General features: G+C 34.0%; 1 protein-coding gene across 5 annotated transcripts in view; it reads right to left on the bottom strand.

Annotated features, from left to right (window-relative positions):
• Positions 1-17,555, bottom strand: part of VPS13A (vacuolar protein sorting 13 homolog A) — a 258,210-nt gene that overhangs the window by 46,905 nt on the left and 193,750 nt on the right. For all 5 annotated transcript variants that reach the window (XR_009503701.1, XM_059924955.1, XM_059924956.1 and 2 more), the window contains 7 exons: positions 16,948-17,230; positions 14,559-14,954; positions 14,188-14,292; positions 13,940-14,086; positions 9,431-9,559; positions 8,687-8,820; positions 3,988-4,117 (listed from right to left, as the gene is read on the bottom strand). Coding sequence is in view for 4 of the 5 variants with exons in the window: in XM_059924955.1 (XP_059780938.1) it covers positions 3,988-4,117; positions 8,687-8,820; positions 9,431-9,559; positions 13,940-14,086; positions 14,188-14,292; positions 14,559-14,954; positions 16,948-17,230 (1,324 nt within the window). In the remaining variant the exon portion in view is untranslated. The remainder of the gene's footprint in view (positions 1-3,987; positions 4,118-8,686; positions 8,821-9,430; positions 9,560-13,939; positions 14,087-14,187; positions 14,293-14,558; positions 14,955-16,947; positions 17,231-17,555) is intronic.

Below are 17,555 nucleotides of genomic sequence, written 5' to 3'. Positions count from 1 at the left end.
CTGAGGAAACTCAGGAAGAATACCTGCCATCTAGCAGCCATCAGACTGCAGCCACTCCCCACGGTGAGCCCTGAGGAAACTCAGGATGTGAAAACACAGGATACTGGCCCAAGATAGCTGAGGTGCGTATCAAAGGAATGATTTCAGTGAGCCCAGACTCTTGCATCTTCCTATACACAGAAAAGTGCTAAATTCCTTAACTTGGGATATCTGGTTTTCTTTAATGAACAATAATCTTTTGATGTTCCTGACTACCTGCCCCTTGTTGTAAAACTTCTATATAACCTGGCTTCCCCCATTGCCTCCTCGGAGCTGTTCTCTCAGGGTTACTCAGATGCTGCCTCCTGGGCTTGAAGTCCTAAAAGTTCCCGCCCAATAAAACATAACTCTCAACTTTTAGGTTGTGAATAATTTTTTAGTCAACAACTCACACTAAAAAAATAGTAAAGAGAAGAAAAATGAACCCAAACAGAAGTATGGAGATGCAGGCAGAAATGAAAAGTGGCAAAAGGAGAAATATGTGGGTTAATTTAAATGGAATACTAATTGTAGAAAGCAGTAATAATACTTCTTATGGGAGTTAACCTATTTAGAAATAAAACACACAACAATATTACATAAGACGGAAGGAGTAAATGGAGTTAAAGAGTTCTAAAGTCCTTACATTACTGGGAAGGTGGTACAAGCACTAATTTACAGCAGGTTTTAATAAGTCAAGAATGAATGTTGCAATATAGTAGGAAGCTAAAGCTTTAGGCTTCTCTTAATGTGATGATCTTTTTGTGTCCCTTGCAGAAAACCTACAAGCTATGCTCATGGGTTGTTATAAGAGATATCTGCTACTGTGGGGTAGGGCTTCTAGGTCAAGGGGGGCTCATAACACACCCAGTGAGCCTTGTTTTCCTTCACATCAAAGCTGTTGTTTGAAGTGACCAAAGAGAATACCACCTAAACTTGTCTGATGCTCCCTGCTGGTATGCTGTGTTTCCTAGCCTGTATCCACCCAAGCAGGCAGTTGTAAACTGTGGCCTATGATAGTTTTGTAAGTCTGAATGTTTAAGCCTAAAAAGATACTGTGGTGGGCACTGCAATACTACATACTGATAAAAGAATCAATTTAACAAAAAGACATAATGATTCTAAATTTGTATCTACCTAATCACATAGGTTCAGAATATAAGAGCCCAAACTAACAAAACCAAAAAAGGAATGCCCATGATTTTAAACACCACTCTTCAAGTAACAGAACAAGCAAACAAAAAATTTAATGAGATAGATTTAAACAATTCAACAAAACTTGAATAAATCAATATATATATGTAACAGGGAACAGCCAATTTTGACTCCATGTTGGATCTCTTTCTTTGACTTTAACCTTTGCTTTTTGTTGCTTTTGTTATTATAATCATGCGTAATGGCCTGCCTCAGGGAACCCTGCCTCTCTGCCTGAACCTTAAACTAAAGTGCCTTTGTTCGGCTCACAGGGAGAGAATCTGACCCCGCCCACCTGTGAATGGCTGCAGAAAAGAAGAAACTAACACATTCCCTCCCCAATGCAGGCCAAGTGAGATGTTTTGCAATATAAATGGCCTTTCTACTTTACTTCCTTACCTCCTCCCCCTCTCTGTTCTATAAAAGAAACTGGCATCCAGACCCCAACAAGACGGTTTTTTGGACCACTAGTCCACCATCTTCTCGGTCTGCTGGCTTTCTGAATAAAGTTGTTATTCCTTGCCTAAACACCTCGTCTCCCAATTTACTGGCCTGTCGTGCGGCGAGCAGAGCGAGCTTGGACCTGGTAACACATAGAATACTGTAGCCAACAACTACAGAATATATATTTTTTTCAAATACACATAAAATATTTACAAAAACTGACCACATGCTGGCCTACAAAGTCAATTTCAATAAATTCCAACGAATTGAATCAGCATATGTTCTCTAGTCACAGTGGCATTAAGTTAGAAATAAACAAACATAACTAGAAAATACTTCTGAAAAGTGATAACCTAAGTAACCATGAAGCCAAAATATAAAAATAAATCACAATGAAATTTAGAAAATATTTTTAACTAAAAAATAAGTAATATACAACACAGGCAAATTTGTGAGATAAAGTTAATACTGTTTTTGGTGGGAAGTTCGTGACTTTAAGTGACTTCAAATAAGAAGTGAAGAAAATCTAAAAAACAATGATCTAGGTTATCTGCTATGAACTCATTTGCCCCCTCCCCCAATTCATATGCTAACGTCTCAACTTCCAATGTGACTGTGTTAGGACATAGGGCCTTTATGGAGGTTATTAAGGTTAAATGACATCCTGGGGGAGGGGGAAGGTGTAAATAGGGTTCTGATCCAACAGTATTCGTTTCCTTATAAGAGACACCACAGTGCTCACTCACTCTCTCTTTGCCATGTGAGGACACAGCAAGAAGGCAGTCATCTGCAAGCCAGGAAGAGGCCTCACCAGGTTCACCAGAACCTGACCATGCTGGCACTCTGATCTCAAGCTTCCAGCCTCCAGAACCATTAGAAATAAATTTCCATTGTTTAAGCCATCCAGTCTAAGGTATTTTGTTATGGCACCCTGAGCAGACTAATACAATATCTATTTCAAGAGTTTAGAAGAAAATTATCAAATTAAAACAGAAGAAAGGTGAAAGAATATAATATAGATTAGAGCAGAAATAGGTGAAAATGAAAACAAATGTATAAAAGAGATCATCAAAAGAGCAAATTGATGGTTTTCTGATGGACAAAACTAAACTGAAACTAATTAAACTAATAAAATCTCAGCAAAACTTATCAGGAAAAAAGGAATGAAGGTACAAATAGTCTATGCTAGGAACGAAAAGGAGAATCATCCCCATAAATATTAAAAGATAAAAAGGTGGATATTATGAAAACATTTATATCAATATATTAGAAAACAGAGATGAAATAAAAGCATTCTTAGAAAACCTCTTACCAAAATGACACAAGTAGAAATAGAAAGCTGAATTGCTCTACATATAATAATAAAATAGCATTCATAATTTAAAACCTTCCTACAAAGACTACTGCAGGTTAGTTAAGATGGCTTGGCTTCACTGGTGAGCTCTAGCAAACATTCCAAACATTCTAGAAATCATACCAATCTTACATAAGCTCTTCCAGAAAATAGGAAAATCGTAGATATTTCCCAGCATGTATTAGAATGACCTTAACCTCAAAATCTGGTTAGGACATTACAAAGCAGGAAAGTTACAGGCCAACTTCTCTCATGAATACAAGCAAAAGTCTTAAAACACTGGCAAGTCAATTCCAAAAATACAAGGTTGGTCTAATATTAAAAAACCAACCAAATAGGACAAAGCCCAAATAATATATAATCATCTCAAAAGATTACAAAAAGTCATAAAAATTAATAAAAATTCAATACTCATTCATTTACTCATTTGATAAGAGAAATAATAACTAGTGGCAAGAAAAAAAGACACTGGAATAGGGAACAAATTAAGATAAATTTTGAAAGACCAACAAAACTTTAATAAAACAATTTCTGCAAGTCATTTAATATGTTACTGGAGAATGTTTATACCTAACTTTATTATTATAAAAAACAATAGTTTGCCATCCAGAGATAAATTCTTTCATTAATAGATCCTTAAATGTCCTTCACAGAAGCTAAATTGACTTGAGATGACTTTCAATGCAAAGAATGTATTTATATCGGTTTATAAATTGAATGCCGAAAGTACCTAAGTTTACCCTTTATAACATAACAGAAGCAAATAAAAAGGCAGACAAAATAAGACTGTTTCCAGTTTTAAACATTTTTGGTTAAGTTAAAGTTTGAATACTGCTTTAAAAATCTTTGGCAGTTTTTAAGAAGTGGAAACACAAAAGAGGCCTCAAAACTAGTAAGGCTGAAAGAGAGTAACTCAAAAAATAAATAAGTAAATAAAAGACTGCTGAGAACACCATAATAATCAATCCAGTACATACATCCTTTTGTGTTACTTCACCGTGGCTTTTTCCACATCTCCACTTCAGCTTTCTAGAGCCCACTGGATCAGCCCACGTATAAAAAACTGCTTTTCCAGGAGGGAGGGAATCTTCTATTTCACAGAGGGAACTGACATAAATAGTAAAAATATGCATTAAAGTAAGTGCAAGTATACGATTATTTAAAGAATCCAAAATAATACTTCATTAATTCTGAGTCCATTAATTGAGATTTGTGATAGTTCTAATTAAGAGTAGACTGAAAATTTTCCTTATACAGTAAAAAAGTTGGTTTTCTGAGAAAATAATGAGAATATTTCAAGGGAAATATTTGTCCTAGTTAGGAAATAAATATCTCCAGGTTTCTGAAACTACTTTGTCAACTTTTGTTTTAATACAAATTAATTATAAAAGAAAATTATTCCACTTACTTTATCTTATCTATACCAAATCTAAGAGAATTTAATTGGTAACCCTTTCCTAAGTATTGGTTTTACTGTGGCAAAGACAATACAGCTCAATTATTTCTAAAAACCATAAGACATGGGATACAAATCTAAGAAACTCAGTCAACTCATAAAACGATTCCCCAAAAGAAAATGGAGAAGTTACAAACCAAAGAAATAATAAAATATAACTTTTCTGAGCTGAAGAAGCTGACTCTGCAGATTAGACTTCATTGGGTATCAGACTAAATTAATGGAAACAGAATATCATCCTAGATAGATCTTTGTAAAATGTTCAAATTTTAAGAAAATAGAGGAAAACCTGCCTATAAACATCTAGGACAATCACAGTTACGCATGAAGAAATAAAAGTAAGACTGTTCTTACACTTTTCTGTAATACTGAATGCCAGAAAACAATGGAGCAATGGCTCCAATTTTGAGGCAAGAAGTTATGACTTAAAATTTTATGTCAAATTGTTAATTTGCAAGAGAAAGACATTTTCAAATAAGCAATAGCGTAACATATTATCCACAAACCCTTACTTGTTCCAACCAAGCCAGAGAGGACTCAAAATAAAATTTTAAGAACTAGGATGTAGAAATATTAAACAACTAAACCAATCAAATAAATTAACTTGTTGTTAATATGCTATGAATCAATGCAAATACCTTCAAGAACATATTTTTGAAAAACTAACCATTTTATATTAATCTGGGTCAAAAATTCCAAATTATATTGATAAGAAACCGGGAATTTGGAAAGAGAAATTGAAGAAAATGTAAACTACTCCAAATTTTTCATGGATGAATTAGCAGATAACTGTTTCACTCTCAAAATTTTAAATGCATCAAAATCGAGACTTCCCTGGTGGTCCAGTGGTTAGGAATCTGCCTTCCACTGCAGGGGACACAGGTTCGATCCCTGATCGGGGAACTAGGATCCCACATGCCGCGGGGCATCTAAGCCCGCACACTGCAACTACTGAGCCCATGCACTCTAGAGCCTGTGCGCCACAACTAGAGAGCCTGTGTGCCGCAACAATTGAGGTTGCACACTCTGGAGCTGGTGTGCCACTACTAGAGAAAAGCCCACGCATCGCGACAAAGAGCCTGTGCACCGCAACTAAGACCTGACACGGTAAAATAAAATAAAATAAAATAAAATAAAATAAAATAAAAGTAAAATATGCATCAAAATCTCCAAGAACACAAAAAGTAATTATCTACAAGAGGAACAAAATGTATATTTTCCAAATCATCCCTAGAAGAAAATAGTCCATATTACCAAAAAGTATGGCAAAGAATCATAAATTAGTTGTTATAAGGATTACAAATGGGTTCAACATTTTTATTAAAAGACAAACAGGTTCTAACATTATAAAATTGGAAATAAATTCTCAACAATAGAGGAACATTTGATTATAGTGCATCTAAATGATGGAATATCATGCATTCATTGAAAATTGTGTTTTTGAAGCAAATTTACATGCTCACAATAGCTGTTAAAAACAAAAGGTTCAGAAATATAAACAGATAGAGAGCAATAGTAAAAAAGAACTGAATCAAAATGCTGACAGTGTTGGGATTCCAGGGATTATGTTTTTCTTTTCACAGTTTTCCTACAGAATTTTAAAAAATAATGGACAGTTGTTATTTTTATATGTAGGAAACAATTAAAAACCATATTAACAACAGCAAAAAAGCCAAGGGAAGGGAAGGCAGAGGAAACAAAAGCCCTATGTTCCTTATTTTTCTATGAAAAAATATCAAATGTAACCATGTTGATCAGATAAATTTGGTTTAAAAATATTTAGAAATGCTTTAATTCATATAAATTTTAATCTATTTAGTTCACTGCAGAATATTCCTCATGAAAAAATTCATCTCAAATTTATCTCAGGAAATTCAAAGAAAATAAAAAGTAACCAGAGTCCTCAGAATGTTAACTATATATGTGTACAAGTCTTAACCTCACAAGAAAATAACAACACAATGTGACAAATGCTTTAATCTATGTATTAATTTTATAAATTTCCATTAAGACTGTAATTTTTAAGTTTCAGAATTTCTACACAGGATCACATTCTAGTTTCTCCCTTATCCCTTACTTTTACAACTGTAACAATGCAGTAGATAAAATTTCTAAACACTTTATATCTGAACTGTACTATAAAGAACAGTGCAAAGCCAAGGCCAAAGAAAAGACTGAGAAGTCTCTAGTTCAGACTCAGCCAGGCTCAACCAGATGTCAGAGAATTAAGCTACGATGCCCTACATCATCCACAGTATGTAAAGAATTAACTTAGCTCCTGTGTATCTTAGAATGTTACCAGTTATGTACTATCCTTGAGAGAATCGAGAAAATAGTCACCCAAATCATTTTCTGGAGGTTTTAATTCTGTGACAGTTTCTTTGGGAAAGGATAGTTGAGGTACATGAATTGAAGGACAAATAAGAAAAAACCATTTCTGTTTGCCTTTGTCAGTTTTAATCAACCAACTTATTATTTTTATAATATGGATAATCATAAAAAACAGGCTCTACTCTCTCTCAACATCTTCCTCAAATGAGAGAACTGATAGGCAAGGAGGAGTTCTAGATATTTGCTAGCTCAAGCTTCGGGTTCTCACTCAATCAATGCCTATTTTAGTCAATGATTCGAAGTGTACAGTTAGCAGTGGAAAAAAAGCATAAATGCACTGATAAATATGGGCCCACTGATAAGTGACATGAAAACAAACTAAAAGAAGTAGACAAAATAAATTCAAGACAACCTGGGACACATAAGTAGAGGAACAGAAGGTTACATAAATTGTAGTGGTACTAAGAGGATAAGGTATCACAGTATATTGAAACAAATGATATAATGAGTAGTCTTGAAATATCAAGACATAAATATGGTCTTTAGAAAAGCTTAAAAATGTAGCACTCCTTTCCTACATGCCTCAGCAAGAAAAAGGTATCCACTGTTTGAAAAAAATCTGAAGAATCAATATTTACATTATGTTCATTAAAAAAAATTTTTTTCAAAAATAGACAAAATTCTTATGCTAAACCCTGACAATTTCCTCACCAGATTCCACAATGATCAAGCTTTTGTCATACTTGCTTCAGTTCTTCTGGTTTTTCTGTTTTTGAAGTATTTAAAAGTAAATTATATCACTAATCATCAGGGAAATCAAAACCACAATAAGACATCACCTCACACCTGTCAGAGTGCTTATTATCAAAAAGACAAGAAAAGAAATAAGTGTTGGCAAGGATGTTGAGAAAAAGGGAACCCTTGTGTATTGTTGGTGGGAATGTAAACTGGTGAAGCCACTATGGAAAATAATATGGAGGTTTCTCAAAAATCTAAAAACAGAACATGTGATCCAGCAGCTGGATTATCTGTTCAAAGGAAATGAAAACACTAATTCAAAAAATATATGAATCTTCACTGCAGCATTATTTATAATCACCAAGACATGGAAACAACCTAACTATCCACTGATGAATGAATGAATATAGAAAATGTGGTATATATAAAATGAAATATTATTCAGCCATAAAGAAATCTTGCCATTTGAGACAACATGGATGGACCTTAATGGCATTATGCTATGTGAAACAAGTCAGAGACTGTATCATCTCACTTATATGTGGAATCTAAAAAAAACAAAAAAAGAAAAAAGAAAACAACCAAAAAAAACAAACACACAGATACAGAGAACAGATTGGTAGTTGCTAGAGGCAGGGTTGGGGTGGATGAAATGAGTGAAGGTGGTCAAAAGGCACAAACTTCCAGTTATAAAATGTATAAATCATGGGGATGCGAGGTACAGCATGGTGACTATAGTTAATAATACTCTATTGTATGTGTGAAAGTTGCTAAGAGAGTAAATCTTAAAAGTTCTCATCACAAGAAAAAAAATCTTAACTGTGTTTGGTGATGGATATTAACTAGACTTATAGTGGTGATGATTTTACAATATATACAAATATTGAATCATTATATTGGACACCTGAAACTCATATGTTATATGTCAATTATGTTGGAATTTTTAAAAAAGTAAATTATAGATCTCAAGTCAGTTTTAACCCTATATACTTCAGTATACTTTTTTTTTTTTTTTAATGAGGACATTGATTTACATGGCCATAATGCCATTATCGGTGTTTATACTCTTAGGAAATTATCATAAAGTCAATGTCTCATCACCTAGACTCTGCTAAAATCAGGGGATACTGTATTTGTAATAATCTTCTCACCTTTGCTTGTACTGAACAATGTCATTTTTGGTGTGATTTATTAACAGGAATGTAGCTGCTCCATCACGATAATCTGAAAATGTAATAACTGTAGAATGCTCAGCCAAATTAACTTCTGCTATAATACCTCCAAGCTAGAAAAAAGGAAAAGAAAATATTCTCTAATGTGATCATTTTCCAAAGAACACTAACCAATAACATTTAATAATAAAAACTATTCATAACTTAATATATTTTTTGATGATTTGGAAAGTAATTCAGGATTTTATACTGCATTTCTGGAAAACCATGACTCTCAATTATCATATACAGATGGGTCAAATTCAAGATGTGGTATATTGTAGTATTCTAGGCACTTTAACTCAGCGGTCCCCCAACGGCGGGGGGGAGGAGGGAATGTTCAGACAGTGATGTGAGCGATAGTTCGTTCAGTAATGCGAGCCATGGGGAGCGGAACATGAAGCTTTGCTCGCTTGCCTGACACCTCCTGCAGTGCGGCCCGGTTCCTAACAGGCTGAGGACCAGTACCAGTCCACAGCCCCCAGGTTGGGGACCCCTGCTCTAACTTTCCATATAACAGTTAAATTGTTTTATGTCTCTTGCTTCCTTTTAGAACTTTTTCCCTTTGCAAAGAGAAATGTTTGTTCATTTTTGGTGAAACAAAGAAAAAAAATCATTTAATAAAAAAAAAATTAGTAAGTATATATTAGCTTCTCTAATCACACACACAAAAGAATCACTTACCTCATTATCCAGACGCAATAAAATACAACTTTCTTGCTTGTTAAAATGTATCTTTTTGGGAGAGCCTTCACTTCTTTCAACTTGAATAAGAAGTTTATTAGAAGCATCCTCAGGCCAAAAGGGGATACACTAAAACATATATTACATATATTTATTTAAGTAAAACTGATTTCACCATAAAGACCTTTATCATTTTAATAAACCCATCAGAGTAGACTTAAAATAGTCTTAAACCTCTTTCAACACTGCTCTGGTTACTGGACTGCTTAGCAATAAACTGTTGACTTCAAGATGGGGTGCCACTTGGGGGCACTTTGAACACAAACAGTAATGGGTAGTAAGTTGAAGAGCTATTGATAGAGTGCTGTGAAGAGATGTTAGTGTGGTCCAGATCTAGAGACGGGTTGGAAAAAAGTAAGTAAACTGAGCCAAGTGATCAGTTTAAAACAGGGGAATGTTCAGTTACTAAAAATTATAATTGGGTTGTGGGCATCACTTAGTAATTAAGCAGTAGTCAAAGTACACACAAATGTCAAGTCAGGACATATATTAAATCCAGAGTCCTGGAAGTCAAATAAGGATTAAAAAAGCAAAAACAAAAGCAAAAACCAAGAGAAGTATCTAAAGTCTAAAGTTCAGAGTAGAAAACAGGCTCAAAATCTTAAGAAACAACCTGGACATCAGTGATCTGGAAACCAAACTAACGGAATAGGAGACAGTCAATGCACTCAGAAAGAAGACCAGACAACAGGAGCTGGAAACAAAGAAAAGAGCTAAAAGAACAGGAATGGAGAGCCAGCCTTGCCTGTAAACTATTATGTAAATCAGGTCTTAGTGTGATCCGACTCTGACCAGGCTGGTAACTTCACATAATTCAATGAGACTGCTCGTGTGCTCATCACGATCATCACCATATGACCTGAGGGCACTGTAGAAGAAGCTAGATGTTAGAGTCAAGTGCCTTAGCTTGATAAAGTCAGTTTTATTCAACCATAAAAAGTAATTAATGGAACTAGACATGGGACATGGTTAAGGCTATAACAGGCTGAGAAAATTCCCACTTGGGGCTTCTTGCAACCCAGTGGAAACTTATCTGGGAGTCAAAACAGTAGCAATACTAATCCAAACATATTTCCCAGGAGGAACTGAGAAGACTAAAAATGATGTTCTCTCTGAAAACCCCAAGCCTTGCTTATTTGTAAGCCTTCCTTACAAATCAACACAGCTAATAATCATAAATATGCATTTTAAGTTAAGGTTGACTACTGTAAGCCAAAATTAAAATGTGAAGATTTTAAATTAGCAAAAGAAATTTATCTTAAGAAAAGCTGAGGGACTTCCCTGGTGGTCCAGTGGGTAAGGAAGGCTCTGGGCTCCCAATGCAGGGGGCCCGGGTTCGATCCCTAGTCGGGGAACTAGATCCCACATGCATGCCTCAACTAAGAAGTCTGCATGCCACAACTATAAGCCCACATGCTGCAACGAAGATCCCGCATGCTGCAACTAAGATCTGGCGCAGCCAAAATAAATAAATAAATGTTAAAAAAAACAAAACAAAACCAAAAGAGAGAAAAGCTGAAGTTGACAACAAAAAGTAAAATAAAAAATAAGTTGTTATGCATTTGTAATTGCAATTACTGTGAATATAAACTAACTGTTGGAAGACAAGCTACAGATTAGGTTTTTAAAAAGAGAAGACCCAATAATCTTATCTGCAATTGACATATAAATCAAGACACAGAACTACTGTAAATAAAAGTATGGAAAAAGATATACCTAGAAAATATATAGAGTAAAACAAAGCTGCAGTTATAATCTTGGCACCTAGATATATAGAGAGCCGTACATCCAACAAACCAAGAATCCATAGACTTAATGAGCACATATGAAACATCTGCCAAAAAAAAACTATATTCATTCAACAAATATTTATTGAGAGCCTACTGTGTTTAATCACTGTTCAGAGCCCTCCAATAGCTCTGTCCATTTCACTCAGAGCAAAAATTAAAATCCTTGTAATTCACAAAGTTCTGTGTCACAAAGTTCTGCATGATTACTCTTTATCACTGTTATGCCTTGTTCTCTTCTAAATACTTTTCCCTCTCCAATAATATTGGCCTCTTTTGCTATCCCTCAACCATGCCAAATATTCTCCCATTTTAGGGCACCTACCCTGGCTGATCCTTTGTCTTTAATGCTCTTTCCCCAGATATCCACACTGCTGAGGGGTCCAGCTCCTGGCTAAAAACCTATGTGTAATTTTTCAGGTCAGACCACTGGTAATTACAAAGGCTTTACCTTTATCTGGCAGGTCTCACAGGGCAAAGCTGACCTCCCCATACCAGACTAGGTGCACAGCCAGTGCACTGCATTCTCAAGAACTCAGCCCCCACTTCTAGCCATGCCCTTACAAATATCTGCATTCCTACTACAGGCATCTTTGTTCAGAGGCCTCTTTATCAGGGCCTTTGGCAGAGGCCTTCCTCAGGAACCTCTGCAGGACCTCTTTATCGAGGAGAGAGGCGGAACTTGAAGATGCTTTTTCTCTACTCTGACTCGGTGCTCAGTACTTTCCCATTCCTAGCCCTTCCCCTTTGTTTTCTGCCACCCCCAGATCCATAAAAAAGTAAGAGCTATTTGTTCATGGCTCCCCTGACAATGACACTACCCTCACTGATCCACCTCACCCCTAACTAATGTTGTTCCATAGGAAAAATGGTACAAGGGGAGGTGGTGCTTTCTTCAGTTTAGCCTCTTACTTATACTATTGCAGTAAGTGATTAAAGTCCTGAGTGTTACTTTCATTTTGGCTTGTTGTCTTTATCAGCTATTCCTGTACCTGGCAGCTCAGCTCCAACTCAGCTGAACTCTTGACAAGTGTACCTCTCACATTTTCTCCAAGTTTGTTCAAATGTGACCTCAGTAAGTCCTATCCTTGACCACCTTATGTAAAATTATAGCCCACTTCTTGCTCATTAGAACTCTTAACACCTCTTAGCCTGTCTTATTTCCTTTTTCCCTATTAGACCTGTCACCTTTAAACATACTATGTATTTTACTAGTTGACTATGGTATTATCCATTTAATGATTTCCCCACACTCCCACTGAAATGTAAACTACACAAGGACAGGTACTTGTGGTTTTGTTAAAAGATGTATCACAAGGCACATAAGGAGTACACAATAAATATTGTTGAAAGAATGAATGAACAGGCAAACATGAAAAAAGGTACAACTTCTAGAAATGAGAAATATAATTATTCAAATAAAAAGCTCAGTTGAAGGCTCAAATAGCATATATATATATATATATATACTGTATAATATATATAGTAAAAGTGAAAATCTATGAAAAATATATATGCAGAATTTATCCAGAATGAAGCAAAGAGTTATACAGATAGAAAATATAAAAAAGATAATAAGATATATGGAAGAAAGAATATGAAGGTCTAGAACAAATCCGATTAAAGACCCAGAAAGAGGAAATGGACGAATAGAGGAGAGGTAGTATTTAAAGAGACAATAGCTGCCAATTTTACAGAAGGTATGAAATATATTAATCCACAGGTCTAGGAATAAAGTATCTCAAGCAGGATATATCAAAGGAACCCACATGCAGACAAACAGCAGTATGACTGCAGAACATCAAAGACAGAGAGAAGACTGTGAAGGCAGCTAGAGAAAAAGGAAAGATAACCTCCAGAGAAATGACAGAATCACAGCAGAATTTTCAACAAAAATGGAAGCCAGAATATAATAAATGCTACAACATGTTGAAAAAAAATAGAATTGATTATCAAGAAAAAGTATCATAAAAGAAAGGTGATGATTAAAACTTTTATGGATAAACACAAACTGATGGTATTTACCTCCAAATCAGCTCTAAAGGAAATGCCGAAGGATGTACGTCAAGAATAATGATTCCAGAAAGATGGTTTCAGAGCAAAAAGGCATAATGAATAAAAATAGCAAACACTTCTCTAATAATCCTAACATACTTAAAATAAAATTTCTTCAGAAGTATTCTATTAACCTCAGGCAGTCTTTCGGAAAGCTCTTACCCAGAGACCTAATAGCTACAGATAGAGTAGAATCAAAATTTCATTCCTAAGACACTACTGTCTTCCTAAAATAATTAGCTTAACCTACCCTATAAAGGCATCTCTAACAGCTTCCTAAAGAGAATAAATAATTTCTTTCTCTTTGCTGCATTTATACTTTACCCAGTCTTCTACTGCCGTATTTAACGACATTTGGTTAGTAATTATTAAATGTCTACCTCTCTTATCAAGCAACGCATTCCTAGATGACAATGTTTGGATTTTAATAATTAAATTATTTACTTGGTTTATTCTGATACAAATAAATACTCAAATGTTCATGGAACTGAAACAAAATTGGGAGGTGGGGGTGGAGAGTTAAAACATTACATAGTGATTTCATGTATCAAACTTCAAGGAAAAATGAAAATCTAAAGAGGTACCTTTTTGAAATTCATCTACCCACCTGCTCCAAATCAAGAGAGAGCCATTTATCACTTCCCTCTTCAGCCACTGATATATGATATTTACTTTTGTTTTTAAGCAAAAAAAAGGGTGTAAATGTGACAATTCTGGTAATGTTAAAACTGCTAAGATCTATAGTGACACCAACCTACAGGGAAAAAAAATAGCAACATTTCAAAAACTATTCCATTATCATAACATCCTTATAAAAATTAAGTACTCAGTAGAGCTTAAAAAAAATGAACTCACTTGATATTCCATTTTCAGGCCCTTACATTTAACAGCTCCATGACTACCAACAGTATCAATTGAAAACTGATCTGACAATTCACTATCAGTTACCATAAGCTGAACCTAGAAAAAAATATTTCAAATATATTAGTATTTAGGTACCTTTAAAAATTCCTACCTAAGTTGATATATTTTTTGCTTTTTAGCCTAAACTAATATTATACTGTTAATGCACTAAACCCTTCCCAAGACTAAATTCTAATCTTTTTAACCTCAAATATTTCACAAATGTTATTTCTACCTATTTCATAATATTTTATTCTTCTAAACACACAAAAAGGAGTGATAAGTAGATAAAGAAGAATGAAAGTCAAAAAAACTTCACATACCTTATTGTTATTAAAAAAATGCTTTGGCTGAAAAGAAAAGAGAACTGGCTTTTTATAATTAGGTGGATGCTTTCGATGAATTCCATCTGCTTTATACTGTAACATTCGACCAGTTTTATTGACCATCCAGTAAGGACTATGAAATGCCATAACTGTCTGGCCAGTATTATAAGTCACATGGATAGCAATATCTAAATCAGTCTTCTCTATTTCTGTAACACAAGTAAAACTGATGAAACTAATATCTTGTTGATTAGGTTTCATATGATATTCACTTTTCCAATCATGATTAAGATAGTCAAGTAATTTTAAATGCAGCCTGGCTTTATCCAACTGTACAGTACAAATCTGGGCTGAACGGCCTTCATGTAGAGTAAAAACTCTATGTTCAATGCCCTATAATAAAAAAAAATACAGTAAAATTTTAATGTTTCAGAATAATATGCCAAAATATTCTACTTAATGATTCCAAATGCTATACAAATGATTCTGAAATATCTCTGTCAGAAAAAGAAGACTTATGTTCAAGTTCTAACTCTGTCAACTGTGTAAATTTCTGTAAATTGAGATTTGAGTTACTGTATTTGTAAAATGGTCTAAATGATCTACTTCAAAGGACTATTGTGAAAATAAAATTAAATAATATAGTGTGGAATTCTGCTGGCACTAATGAAGATTATAAAACACTATAATTAGTAAAACAAAAATCTTATCCACCAGTGATTTTAGTTGTGAAAACTACAAAATAATGAAAAATGTACGTAATCCAAAATAAGCAATCCCTACTAACTCCCATTTTTGATTTTAAACAAACTCTCATAACCCATTTCCAATCACAGTTTATACTGCATCTTACGTAGCTCTCAAAACTGTTCATTTCTCTCCACCCACACTTGCATTACCTTAGTTCATGTCACTGTGACCTCTCCCTTTAAGAGTCTCCTAACTGCTCTTATCTCCTCTAAGCCCTTCTCCACACCGCAGCTAAACTGTCTTTCTAAAAAGTGATCATATCCTTTGGAAACTAGCAAACAGAATGTGATCCCTAAAAGCATCAAGTTAAAAGTTCTATTAAAATGCAACATAGATAGACAGTCCATCTGGGTATTTCACCTGTTTATCCAGCAACTCTAATCTGGTTCCCTCCTGTTATAACATAGGAATCTCTTCACCTTAAGATTTTAAATTACTTAAAGCAAAAACAATGTAAGCTATCAACACTTGACATGTTCCACAAAATAGAAGAGTAGTGCTGGTGGTGCTAGAGAGGTAAATAAATGGGAATCATGTGCCTGTCAGGCACTGTGCTAAGTCCTTTATAAACATTATTTAATTTGATTTTCCCCATATCCCAATCATGAAAGTTTTATTACTATCTCCCTTTTATAGGCTAGGACAAATGATTTAGAAAGATAACGTAGCTTACCTAAAGACATAGCGCTAGTTAGTGATAGAGGTAGGATTCAATCTCAAATCTATCTGACAGCAAAGTGTAAATTCTTAACCACTATGTTATCTGTCAACCATATGGAAAACAGATATTCTTAAACCATAGATGTGTTCACTCCCCCACTCCGAAAAAAAATTCAACAGAAAAGTGTAAACATATAGTAAATCTCAATAATTAATAATTAACAAACTGCAATAAAACGAATAATATACTACAATGAAGAACTACTTTCTTATATTTGACAAGCAATGGCAAATGGAATATTCACTTAAAATCCTAAGATGAAGAGATTCCTGTTATAGCAACAGGAAGGAATCAGATGTAATATCTTAAAACAAAGAGTATTTAAAAGAAAAAGCATCTTTATAGGGCATAAAATCCTTTTAGAAAATTAGCACAAGAATAATATAACGTAGCAAGTTTTAAGTCTAGTACTATTATTTTAATACTAATTCTCATACATGTTTGAAAAGTTAGTATCCATCTTTTAAACATACATGAAATATACATGCATGGAAAAGACTGAAAAAAATATATATAATATAAATATATATTTTAGAACTGAAATAACTTCATCAGAAGTGCTACCTTCAGAATATGTGATTATAGACAATATTAATAATCTTTATTTTCTGAAATTTTCTACAGGAATATCTATTACTTTCATAAATGATTTTTAAAATGGCATATCATATTTGTGCATATGAACTATATTCAACTTAGTAACCAGATTTCTAAGGTAAATCAGTGGAAAAAAAATTTTTTTAATCTTCTTTCATATAACATGATTTCTTTTCCATTTGAAGAATATCTGTACTGTCTATTCACCAGTACTATAATTTTTATTAGAATTTTAAAACATTGTTTTATTGTTTATAACTTTAAATAACTAAAACTACAAAATCAAAGACAGGAGGGCATTAAAAAATTCCAGAATACCTCTATATAATAAGCAATTTTGTAAGGAAGAAGATTTCGGAGTAGAATAGGTGGCCACAAATGCATTATATATGGTAAGTCCCAACCATCTTCTGAATACACTTGCACAGATGTCAAATTATCTTTTTCTGGGACAATATTAATGATAAATGGCTTCTTGGAAGGGTTTATAGATCTACATTTCTTCTTGAGAAAAGTGCCATCATTTTTTATAATTTCTTCAAAATCAATTCCTTCACACATTTGATAGTCCTCATCTTCTGGCTTCAGGGAAAGGAGTGATCTACATAAAAGATTAAACAATACACTTTAAAATGCTTTAAAAGAAAATATATGTTTAATTGTTTGATTACAGCTTCAGAACAATGAAATTATCTCCCTCCATACTATTGTAATAAATTTTTATATTTTCACATTCTTCTTAGAGATAGGTAAGATAGACATACAGATACCAATTTCCATCTTAACTTTCTGGAAACCAATCAAGTTATTTGGCTTCCAAGAGAAGAATATTTTTCTTAGAAACTTGCTGTCTTAAAAGTATGTTTACAAGATAATAACTGGTTTCTCTCAGAAAATACATAATCATACAGGTCATATATGCAAAA

Source organism: Balaenoptera ricei, chromosome 6 (genome assembly GCF_028023285.1).
Source record: "Balaenoptera ricei isolate mBalRic1 chromosome 6, mBalRic1.hap2, whole genome shotgun sequence".
In the NCBI taxonomy this organism is placed as follows: Eukaryota; Metazoa; Chordata; class Mammalia; order Artiodactyla; family Balaenopteridae; genus Balaenoptera; species Balaenoptera ricei.
Note: the sequence above shows the minus strand (reverse complement) of the source record. Positions and strands in the feature narration are given on the sequence as shown.